General features: G+C 42.9%; 1 protein-coding gene across 1 annotated transcript in view; it reads left to right on the forward strand.

Annotated features, from left to right (window-relative positions):
• Window positions 1-231: 231 nt before the first annotated feature.
• The window catches only part of FAM168A (family with sequence similarity 168 member A), a 133,582-nt gene continuing 120,972 nt past the window's right edge, over window positions 232-12,841 (forward strand). Inside the window, 1 exon segment of the mRNA XM_030200023.1 lies at window positions 232-315. Coding sequence (XP_030055883.1) covers window positions 246-315 — 70 coding nt within the window. The 5' untranslated portion in view covers window positions 232-245.

Here is a 12,841-nt window from a genome sequence, read left to right on the forward strand (position 1 = left end):
AGCAGAAATCGACATGTCCCCAACCTGTATGTTTCAGTTTCTGCTTCTACATTCTACCTAAAATGGTGCTTTTTGTGTTGTATGTGATATTCACTGAATAACTGTATTAAAGTAATTATTGTGATGTAAATAAAAATATGTGGACACAAATTGATAAATAATATTACAGAAAATTATTTTTGGAAAGAATAATGTGCTAAATGTTTTTTTTATTGCTTTTTTTCCAGAATTCTCTGTCTTCCACCATGAATCCCGTTTACAGCCCTGTTCAACCAGGGGCTCCCTACGCAAACCCTAAAAATATGGCCTACACTGGTAAGTTTACTCTGGATATTGCATGCTGAAATTGTTTGCTATATGGATTCAGAAGGTTATCAATAGAAATCAAACAAAATAAAACATGGAAAAGAAAATAAGATGATACCTTTTTTTATTGGACATAACTTAATACATTTCTTGATTAGCTTTCGAAGGTTGCCCTTCTTCCTCAGATCGAAAATAAGCAAATGAGGTAGCAGATAGTATATATGAGAGAAACATCAAAGCATTACTTTGACTGTCTGACAGAGTGGGAGGGTGGGGGTATGCATGGGAACATCAAAGCATTTCATTGATATTCTAACAGAATGGGTGTTGGTAGGATTCAGAAGTAGATCGCTAGAGGAGAGTCTTTTGAGATCCTTACTAAATTATTTGAAGATCATGATCTATCATAGTGCTACTGGCAAGTTCCTTCATGAGAAATCAGTAGTGTTGCAAATCCCTTAATAAGAAGTTGATTGCATGTATTACAGATTAAAATTGTGTGAATCCATTCTAATGGTGTATAAGAATTCCAGAACTCTTTATTTTTCTTGAGAAATTAGCTTAGATGGTTTGTTGATTCTCTTAGGATTCCTTGAAAATCCAGCTTTGTGTAGCCAGTCTCATGACTTCAGACAGCCTCCAATAGTAACATTTGATTGTTTTTAGCTGTCGCTCTTCGCCTGATTATCTTATCCTTTTTTCCACTCTACATGGGCTGTGTTTCAGCTCGAAGCCTTCCTCAGGGGTCATTGAAAATAGATCAAAATTCTTCACAGCTTGTGGATAAATTTGAACCAAATGAATCGGAAAACTCCAAACTAGAAAGAAAGCATGCTGTGAAGCATTTTGATCTGTCTTCAGCAACCCCTGAGGAAGGCTTTGAGCTGAAATATGGCCTGTGTAAGGTCACCTAGTTTATCCTTTCACTGTTTTGTGGATTACTGCTTGTGAATTTTGAAAATAAAGTTTTAAGACACTTCAGTTTTTACCGGTGTGTGTTCGGCACATTTTTCCTTTACTGAACAGTTTTTAGGTATCATGTGTGAATACTGATAACAGTGCACTTTCAGCATAATGTGCACTGTCTTCACTGGACTTTTAAATGTGGTGTGTTAATCTTGTTTTATTTTGCTGTAATACATTTGTAGAATATAGAGTATACGGAGGAATAACCTCTGTTTCTGTGGTGTACCTGAAGGCGGTGACACAGAGAACGTGGCTGAAATAGTGCAAACTTTGTGCTCAACTCTGCTCGGTCCTGAAGCGGGTGAAATGCGATGTGAGCTGGATAGAGCCCACAGAGCGCTGGGGGCGCGTAAAGAACAGCAGACCCGCGATATAATCGTGCGTTTCCACAAATACGAAATTAAGGAAAAAATTCTGGCGGCCGCCAGAACGACTGAGCGTCTGGACTGTGGTGGGACCCGCATTCAGGTTTACCAGGATTTATCGCAATATACATTGCAATTAAGAAGACAGATGAGACCAGTGCTGGAGTCCTTGAACAAACATAAAATACCTTACAGATGGGGATTTCCCTTCGCTCTCCTTTTTACCCTGAAGGGTAACAAACAGAAGGTGCAAACTCTACAGGAGGCTTGGGAGGCCCTATATGCTGCGGAACTGGTTTCTGTTAAGTCTCCACCTGGGGCAGTAGCGCCTACCACCCGAGCGAAGCTTCAACGGTGGCAAAGAATCCCAGAATCGACAAAGCGTGGTACTCAGAAGCGCTGAGATGGACTGAGTAGGTTGGACTGACTCCATAAGACCAGGTCACCAGGGACATGGTGTAGGGAAAATACACTACTCTGGCCTGGCAGAGGTACCTATTTTGAACTGCATATTGTGAATGCGGGTGAGGGTTCCGCTCATAGTAAAAAAAAAAAAAAAAAAGAATTTCAATGTTTATGGTTGGATGTACTGGTTATGGTGGAGGGCTAATTGTTAACTGGTTGTTAAATGGGACTAGCAGAAGGATGGAACGCTGACGGGAGAGTTAGTTGTTTGATTTGATAAGGTAGGGTTGGGGGGGTGGATGTGTGGTTCGGTACTGTGTGAAGGGTGGGGAACTTCCTCGACTCCCACTTGGAGGACGTGGTCTTTCAATTGGTGAAAAAGGACGGGATAGGGGAGGGATTTCAGTGGGGGGGAGTGGCTAGGGGAGGGAGGGAGGAAGGGGGTAGGGAAGGACATGGCTGGCATTTAAGATTATACACTCTACGATACTATACAGAGTGGTCTTGGAGGGATGAAGCTACTTAAGAACGATAACCCATTTAATGACGGGTACAGGTTTAAAGATCTTATCTTATAATGTAAAAGGCCTTAACATGCCTCAGAAACGGCAGAAGTTTTATAAAGAATTGGGACAGCTTAGGCCACATGTGGCTCTTCTTCAAGAAAGGCACGAAAGACTTCTCTCCTGCTCGGACTACCCGGTGGCACATTTCGCCTCTGCAGCAGGGCCCAGAAGGGGGGGAGTAGCGATTTTGATACACTCCACAGTTGGGGCGCAGGTGCTTAAGATCAAGAGGGACCCGGGAGGACGCTATATTTTTCTGCATGTTAAAATTGACCAGGTGGATCTCACTATCGCCTCTATCTATGCCCCGAATTTAGGGCAAGCAGGTTTTATTGAGAAAGTTAAAAATTCCTTGGCCTCCTTTGCACAGGGCTCCCTACTTATAGGGGGGGACTTTAATACAGTGATGAACCCGGGCATAGATCGCTCTGGAGCCTCTAGAACGGAGGGACAGAGGGACACGCAAGCACTGAGATCTTTAACTCAATCTTTAGGCACGGTAGATCTGTGGAGGGTTCATAATCAGAGGGTGCGAGATTATACGTTCTATTCCCCAGTACACCACTCCTATTCCCGCATAGATTATATCCTAGTGGATGTTGCCTTAGCGGAGAGAGGCCCGGAAGCAGGAATAGGCAGTATGACTCTGTCTGATCATGCCCCGATATGGGTAACTTTACCCAATATTAGGACTGAGAGCAAGGACAAAAGATGGGCATTAAACGTTAATATTCTGCAAGATGAGGCAGCTGTGGTGGGATATAAAAAAATGTTGAAAGAATATTTTGAGTTTAATTTGAATTCTGGGCCTTCACTCAGCACAATCTGGGATACCATGAAGGCAGTATCTCGTGGCTATTTTTTGCAACTGGCCAGTAAGAAAGCAAAAGCCCGTAAGGCACAGGTAGCAAGCTGTTTGGAGAATATTCGTTCACTAGAAGCGCAGCATAAGGCAAGTGGGTCCTCACAGACCCTGAAAGAACTAAGTGATCAAAGATTAATGCTCGACTCTATATATTCTGAGCAACTTAGCATGTTATATGCAAAGAGCAGGCTGGGCTCTTACGAGTTCGCCAACAAAGCAGGGAGTCTTTTAGCTATAAAGATGCGTAGGCAAAAAGTAGACAAAACTATGTTAAAGATCAGGGACAGGGTTGGGAAAGATCTTGATAAATCTGAGGACATACGTAGGAGATTTGGGGAATTCTACCAGGCCTTATACGCTAGGGAACTCAATCCATCTATGGAATCAGTAGATCAATACTTACGAGATAGCGAGTTGTCCTCCCTGAGTCACCAGCAGCAGTGACTGTTAAATGAGCCGGTTACCCCTAAGGAAATTCAAGAGGCTATTAGAAGCTTACCATCAAGCAAGTCGCCTGGTCTGGATGGATTGCCCAATGAGTTCTATAAGCAGTTCGCACCCGAGTTAGCCCCTCTCTTAGCTGACTTGTTTAATCAGGTGGGAAAAGACGGGTCCTTGCCTCTGTCCATGAAGGAGGCTTGGATAGCAGTACTACCTAAGCCTGGAAAAGATCATATGGACTGTGGATCTTATAGACCTATATCAGTGTTAAATGCTGACGTAAAAATCTTGGCTAAGGTATTAGCCAATCGAGTGGCACCAGTTCTACCAGTGCTCATCCATCCAGATCAGGTGGGCTTTGTCTCATACCGGAAAGCAATGGACAATATCAGGAGGGCGGTAGACCTTATGTACCTGGGAAAAAGAACCCAGAAACAGTTATGTCTTCTAAGTCTGGACGCAGAAAAAGCCTTTGACCGGGTTCACTGGCCCTTCATGCTTAGAGTCCTTGAGACGATGGGGTTTGGATTACAGTTTAGGAGATGAATTCAGGCTTTTTATGATTCCCCAAAGGCATGTGTCCGGGTCAACGGAAGCAATTCAGACTTATTTACGCTCTATAGAGGAACTAGGCAGGGATGCCCTCTTTCACCTTTGTTGTTGGCTAAGGTGATGGAGCCCTTTGCGGCTCGGTTGCGCCTGGACCCCAATATCTCAGGAGTTAGAGTGGCAGACAGAATCCATAAACTGGCCCTTTTTGCGGATGATGTCCTACTGTTTGTTACTCGCCCACTGACCACATTCCCGCATTTAGAGCGATTGATAGATGAATACTCTGCTGTGTCTGGCTTTAAAGTCAACATGGCTAAATCTGAAGCCCTAAATGTAACCCTTCCAGAGGAGGTGGTGGGTTCTTTAAAGATCTCTTCTCCCTTTTGATGGGCTCATAAACAACTTAGATACTTGGGGGTGAATTTGACTAGGACATTCTCTGAGCTGTTTAATGCAAATTATAAGGGGCTAGGCAAAATTATCAGGGCTGATTTAGAGCGCTGGGGAGACATGCAATTTTCATGGTTTGGGAGAATAGCTATTCTTAAAATGAATATTCTGCCTCGGTTGCTATATCTTTTCCAGGTGCTGCCTGTGATGATGCCCAGACGATTTATAGCATCCTTACAAGACACACTTGTGCAGTTCGTCTGGGCAGGAAAGCGTCCAAGACTAGCGAGATCACTGCTATACAGGGATAGGAAAAGAGGTGGGCTGGGGGTACCCAGTCTCGCTTGGTACTATAGAGCGGCACAGGGGAAGGCAGCACTAGAATGGCACCAAGAATACCCAGATAGACAATGGGTACAAATAGAACAACACTCACTGGGTGACACACCGTTGAGCGCATTAATATGGTTACCTAGGCCATTTAGATGTATGGGAGAGGGAACTTGCTCCTCAGTGGAGGTAACACTTCACTATTGGGACAGAATGTTTCCCAAGAAACAATACATCCTAACCCAGAATACCCCAATAGCATATAACCCATTATTCTTGCCCGGTACTATAAAGGGGGCATTCACAAAATGGCACAGAGCCGGGGTGCGGACCTGGGGACAGATGTTTGAAGATGACTCAGTGCTGTCTTTTAAGGCTCTGAAGGATAGATACCCTGAGGTAGAGGGAGATGAATTCGCCTATTGCCAAGTGGCCCACTTCTTGCAAACTAAAGCGGTGCGAGAGGTGATGTCGCGAAAGAAACTTGGTCTGGAGGAGATATGTGGGAAACTTACGTCCTCCCGTGGCCTGATTGGTTATCTGTATCAAAACATAAGTCATCATTCATCTTATAATGGAGTACACAGAAGAGGCTGGGAGAGGGAACTAGGTATACATTTGGAGGAGTCCGAGTGGGAGAGTATTGAGAGAAAAGTAGTGAGGCTATCGACTCATGTCCCCATGCAGGAGAATGCAGTGAAGGTACTGTATAGGTGGTACCTCACACCGGCCCGGTTGCAGAGGATCTTTCCAGATGCGTTGGATGGGTGTTGGCGAAGCTGTGGTCAAAAGGGTACAATGGGTCACGTGTGGTGGAGCTGCAAAAAAATTAATGCCTACTGGAGGGCGATTCATTTTCGGCTGCAGAAATGGCTGGGGTGCAGGGTGCCACTGAGTCCATTGGTGTTCCTGTTTTCAGCCAGGATTGCTGGTCTCTCATCTGCCCAACAGTCATTGGTAAACCAGGTGGTGGGCCCTGCCAGGGTGGTAGTGGCTTCCCATTGGCGGAGAGAGGGGGTGCCCCCAATAACAAAATGGCTCCATAAATTGAGGTATGTGAGAGAGATGGAGAGATTGATTGCTGAGCGCAAGCACCAGTTGGGTACTTGGCAATCGGTATGGCAATATATCCCTCCTGACGCTCTGTAACTATGATCTATATGCTCAGAGAGTGTTCTGCATGGTCATAGCTAGCCGTGTCTTTTGGGAGAGAGTGGGGGGTGGGAGGGGGCAGGGATTGGACGGGGAATTATTATACTCTGTAAAAAAAAAAAAAAAAAAAAAAAACTCTAAAAAATTACTGAAGTTTGGTAATGTACTTGTAGGCCAGTTGATACTGTTACTCGTTACAATATAGGCAGTACTATTAGACTTCTTGTATATGTAAAGCAGAAGTGCTTGCCTGTTGCTTGTATTATGTTAACTTTGTTCAAGTTCACTGATAATAAAGACTTCTTGCAAATAAAAAAGAATATAGAGTATACATCAATCAAACTGATTGACAGGTGACGTAGGGATGCCACCAACCAGTCAGTGGTCACATCTGGTTATACCAAACCCAAACTGCACTCATGCCCTGCCCTGCCACACCACCATCTTCCCTCCAGTGTCATCAGAAATGGGTCCCATGACCTTCAATGATGTCACTAGAGATGGACAGAAGTAATTTTTGATGACATCTCTGGAAACAGGTTTCTGACCCTGGAAATCCAAGTTAGTGGTACCAGGTTATATGTGACATAGCACGGACATATTTTTTTTTTTGTTACATTTGTAGCCCGTGCTTTCCCACTCATGGCAGGCTCAATGCGGCTTACATGGGGCAATGGAGGGTTAAGTGACTTGCCCAGAATATTCTGGCCTTTCAATCTGTGCTTGTCACACAGAAGTGTGAGGAAACCCCCACCCTATCCCAGCAGGATGGGTTTAGTAAAAATGTATTATTTATTGAGCTGTCTGCGCAACCAACTTTTTGAATCAGTTTTAGTAAAATCATCAAGAGGATATAAGGCTGTTATTTCTTTTTTTTTTTTATGTTGAATTTTCACATTTTATTATGCCTTTTAGCAGCCTGAAGAACAGGATTTATTCCCCCAAAGTTCCCTATTGCTTTTGGATTGTAGTAAATGCTCTTTAACAAGCTCTCATGCATGGTTAATATTTGCTTTGCAAGTATCCCCCACCAGTTAATAGGCATTTAAGTCCTACAGCATTCTTTTATTTTGCTAAAAGTGACTCAGAAAGCTGGCTAGGCAGACAGGTCAATAAATACACATTTTCACTGAAACCACCCTGCTAAGAAGAGAGGGAGGATGTGTTTCTGTCACTGTTCTGTGACAAGTGCAGCTTGAAAAGGCTTAAATTGTCCCTTCTGTGTCGCATGTAACTCGGTAGTGATAACTTGGATTTCAGTAGTCAGAAACCCTATTTCTGGTGATGTCATCAAAAGTGACCAGTGTCTATTTCTTGTGACATTATTGAAAGTGACGCGGTCCATTTTGTGGTAGGGCGTGTAGTTAGGGATGGGAGTGGGTATGTGGTATGGATGGGACTTGGACAGAACTACTCCCATTTCATTCTATGGGAGGGATTGAGACATGGGTGGATTGTGGATGTGGCTTAACAGACGTGAATGCTGATAGCTGACATCATGCTTAACTTACCTGTCAATCAGTTTGCTTGATGGTGTGTGCTATATTCTGCTCACACTTTTATATTAAAAGAAATTCTCTGTTTAGGAGAATGGAAGGATGAGAAATGGCGTTACCCCTGTATATAGTTATAAGAAAATTAATATGCCTACTTCAAGTTGTTAATCAACAAATTTGATTGGACTTCTTGGAAATTAAAAGCAGTCAGTCCATGATTGAGTGACAGAATCCATGCATATGCACTCTAAAGTAAGTTGGTGCTCTGTTTTTACAATTGGTAAGCCATATCTTTGATTCCTAGTGTTATTTAAATAGGTTCTGTGTAAGAAAGTTTCTTCATTTAGCAGAAATTCTGCATATTGAGTAACTTTAAATAAAAAGTCTGAAGGCTAAGCTCTTAAGGGCCCTTTTACTAAGCAGCGTAAGCGTCTACGTGCGTCCAGCGTGCGCCAAAATGGAGTTACTGCCTGTCTACCATGTGGCTGTTGCGGTAATTTCATTTTTTGCGCACATCCGAAAAGTAATTTTTATCTACTACTACTACTACTTAGCATTTCTATAGCGCTGCCAGGGTTACGCAGCGCTGTACAAGTTTAAACATGGGGAAGGACAGTCCCTGCTCAAGAGAGCCGTTCTCCAATCCCAGTTACCACGTGAGACTTTACCGATAGGTCAGTGGCTGGCAGTAAGGTCTCAGACCCAAAATGGACGCACGGCAATTTTCATTTTGCTGCACGTCCATTTTCAGCAAAAATTTTAAAAAAGGCATTTTTTTACAGGTGCGTTGAGAAATGATTCTGCACACACCCAAAACACATGTCTACACTACCACAGGCCATTTTTCAATGCAACTTTGTAAAAGGGCCCCTTAATTTCTGGTCTTTCAGCTTTGAGACTTAACTGGCTATATTCATTGCTTCCTAGTTCTGTGTTTGGCTTTTATACCGCTTTCAATAGGAGCCAACTTTTCAGAATTACTAGGGGTTCTAAATTCAAAACAAATTATTCTGCCTAGACAGAGTAAAGGAGTTTGCTCAATATTAAGGGTGCTCAAGTAGCCCTGAACTCACAGAGCTGGCACCTGTATGACCTCCAATCCACTCTAATCCGGAAATCATCTTTCTATAACTATTTTATTAATACTTCTTTCCATCCTTGATCTCTTTGCATCAACAATTGTATCTGACATCCTGGTATGGTAATACCATAACAGACCTCTGTAAGCCACATTGAGCCTGCAAATAGGTGGGAAAATGTGGGATACAAGTGCAGTAAATAAAATAATCAGAGTCTGGTCTCAAGACCAACTCCGTAAGAGTTCAGCTTAGTGCAATTAGTGCTTATCAACGTGTAGAGGGTAAGCCTATCTCTGGACAGCCTTTAGTTGTTCGCTTCATGAGATGTTTGCTTTTGTCAAAGCCCCCTGTCAAACCTCCACCAGTGTTAAGGGATCTCAACGTCGTTATCACCCACCTGATGAAAGCTCCTTTTGAGCCACTGAATTCCTGCCATCTGAAGTACTTGACCTGGAAGGTCATTTTCTTGGTGGCTGTTACTTCAGCTCTTAGAGTCAGTGAGCTCCAAGCCATGGTAGTGCATGCACCTTATATTAAGTTTCATCATAACAGAGTAGTCCTCCACACTCACCCTAATTTCTTGCCGAAGGTGGAGTTCCATCTGAACCAGTCAATTGTCTTGCCAACATTCTTTCCCCGTCATACCCGCCCTGATGAAGACAAGTTGCATACCTTGGACTGTAAGAGAGCACTGGCCTTTTACGTGGAGCGGACAAAGCCCTACAGACAGTCCGCCCAGTTGTTTGTTTCTTTTGATCCCAACAAGAGGGGAGTCGCCATCGGAAAACGCACAATCTCTAATTGGCTAGTGGATTGCATATCCTTACTTATGCCCAAGCTGGGCTGATTCAAGAGGGTCATGCCACGGCTCATAATGTCAGAGCCATGGCTGCGTCAGTGGCTCACTTGAAGTCAGTTTCTATTGAAGAGATTTGCAAGGCTGCAACGTGGTCATCAGTCCACACATTCACATCTCACTACTGCTTTCAGCAGGATACCTGATGCGACAGTCGGTTTGGGCAGTTGGTGCTGCAGAATCTGTTTGGGGTTTAGAATCCAACTCCACCCTCCTAGGCCCATTTCTGTTCTGTTCCAGGCTGCACTCTCACTTAGTTGTGTTTCTTTTCAGGTCAATCTCTGTTATGTCCTCGCCATTGCGAGGCCCAATTGACCAATGTTCATTGTTTTGAGTGAGCCTGGGTGCTAGGGATACCCCAATCGTGAGAACAAGCAGCCTGCTTGTCCTCCGAGAAAGTGAAGATACATACCTGTAGCAGGTATTCTCCGAGGACAGCAGGCTGATTGTTCTCACAAACCCGCCATCCGCCCCTTTGGAGTTGTTTTGGATGGGCGGGAAATCGGTCCGCGCATGCGCATTGCACGCCGCTCGCGCACCAGAAGACTGTGGATGATTTTTTTTTTAGATTTTGCTAGCAAAAACTTCCGATCCTGGGCCGACGTGGACATCGACCCAATCGTGAGAACAATCAGCCTGCTGTCCTCAGAGAATACCTGCTGCAGGTATGTATCTTCACTTTTTTGACTGTCGACAATGTTGGAAAAATGGGCACCTTCAGTACTGGCTGGAAGTCATAGGCTTGAATAATATTAAAAAAAAGGGGGGGTTGTGATTTGATTTATAGACAGACAATGAAGTTTACATTTTAACACTGCCGGGAAATATGATATTTATTTTCTGTGAACTGTACTCTGTTTTTTTTTTAATTTTCTAAAAGGTTTGTCACCTCTGATTTTAGTAATAGTAGTTTTGTCACATTCAATTGTTTTCCAGTCTTAAAGTGACAGAAATTGGCACTGTAATTTTTATTACAGATTCTAAACCTAAAATAGGAGCTTTTATTACCAGAAAATCAGTTTAGTGAACTAGAAGGAAATTTTATTGTTCTAATCTAAACAGGCCAGTTATCACATTGTTTATGCTTCATAATAAATGCTCTTTTTTGTGTTGGCTTTTTGAGGAGCTTCTCAATATCTTGCTGTTTTTCTGTGATTGATTTAAAAATATGGTTTGCTAATTTCAGGAGAACTCATATGTATAGCTGGTTCCGTGGAGGGTGGCAGGGAGGGTTGTAAAATACAGTGTTTTGGTGAAAATCTTTAAATTCATGGCTGGTATGAGCCAAAAATGATTTAAAAAGCTGATTATCATGTTTCCTTGAAAGGAAGTCATAGCATTCAGACAGTTGAAATGGCAGGTGCATTCACTCTGCAGCTCCTCAGTACCTCTTCACTCTCATCTCTCCCTACATTCCTCCCCGGGAACTCCGTTCACTGGGTAAATCTCTCTTATCTGCACCCTTCTCCTCCACCGCTAACTCCAGACTCCGTTCCTTTTATCTTGCTGCACCATATGCCTGGAGTAGACTTCCTGAGCCGGTACGTCAAGCTCCATTTCTGGCCGTCTTCAAATCTAAGCTAAAAGCCCACCTTTTTGATGCTGCTTTTAACTCCTAACCCTTATTTACTTGTTCAGAACCCTTATTTTATCATCCTCACCTTAATATTCCTTTATCTCTTTTGTCCTGTTTGTCCTAATTAGATTGTAAGCTCTGTCAAGCAGGGACTGTCTCGTCATGTTCAAGTGTACAGCACTGCGTACATCTAGTAGAGCTATAGAAATGATAAATAGTAGTAGTAGTGATTCATCCCTTCAGTAGAATGGAGTATGAACCTATGTCGCAAGGTGTCAGTGAAGAATAAATATGACCAGCACTAAGAAATTCATGCTGAAGCTCTGTGTTCTTCCTAATGAATAAAGGTTTGACACTGCACTGATTCTGAGATAGCTTAGCGTGATAGGCAGTTATGGAAAGGTGCTTTGTCCATTCAGCACACTTTACCTGTATTTTACTTCTTTTTACTAGCTTTTGTTTGAAAATACATCAGTCCCCATGTCTGTTTAGCATCTATAACCATGCAAATATCTGTCAGTCTGACTTATATGTAATACACTCATATAACAGAGCACATCTTTTGTGTGATCTTAACCTTAATAATGCTGGAAAAACTGTTCTCCGAGGACAAGCAGGCTGCTTGTTCTCACATGTGGGCTGACGTCCGCGTTGGCCCAGGAACCGGCATTTTGCAAACAAAATATTTTTAAAGTTTTGCCCAGAGTCTTCTGGCTGTATGCAGTGCGCACTGCTCTTGCGCGGACTGATTTCCCGCCCGTCGCATGAGCGCAACTCAGTTTCTTTTTCGCCATGTTGAGGTGCGGCAAGTATCGTTCTGCGCTCCTCATTGAGGCCCAGGAAAGAGTTTTCTTTCACTGATTTGGTTGCGAGTTTTTTCACTTGTTTTTTTTTTTTTTAAATAGTTTCCGTAGTTTTTTCTTCTTAGTTTTTCTTCTAAGTTTTCTTTGTTTTTCGACGCAGCAGGGTTCTTCCCTTTTTTTGTGCCTTTTTTCTTATTTAGGCACAATCATGTCCTTTGCTTTCTCCAAAGCCGTTTTTCCTCTCATGTCATCAAAGACACCCAGCGGCTTCAATTGTTGTACTCAGGTACTGATACTCACGTGTGGTGTATCCAGTGCTTTGGGCCCGACCATAGCCCAGCCACTTGTAGTCCATGTCTTCATAAGAAGAAATAGACTAAAGTGTCTTGAGAAGCCCAACGAGAAAAGCTTTTGGGGGCTCAGTCCGGTCCTTCTAAATCAACATAGGTAGGTCGGTGGCGTTGGCGTATTCACATGTATTTAATTTTTATATAAAATGTGCATAAACACTGCAGCTCTTCCCAACCTATGCCCCTAGGAATGTCTATATGTGGCAGCGCTCATATGTGTGTATGCATGTATGTATATATGAATGAATATATATATATATATATATATATATATATATATATATATATATAAAAGGTTTTATAAAATTAACCCCTTTTGGGTTCAGCATTACAAGTTTTATCA

Source organism: Microcaecilia unicolor, chromosome 4 (assembly GCF_901765095.1).
Source record: "Microcaecilia unicolor chromosome 4, aMicUni1.1, whole genome shotgun sequence".
Lineage (NCBI taxonomy): Eukaryota > Metazoa > Chordata > Amphibia > Gymnophiona > Siphonopidae > Microcaecilia > Microcaecilia unicolor.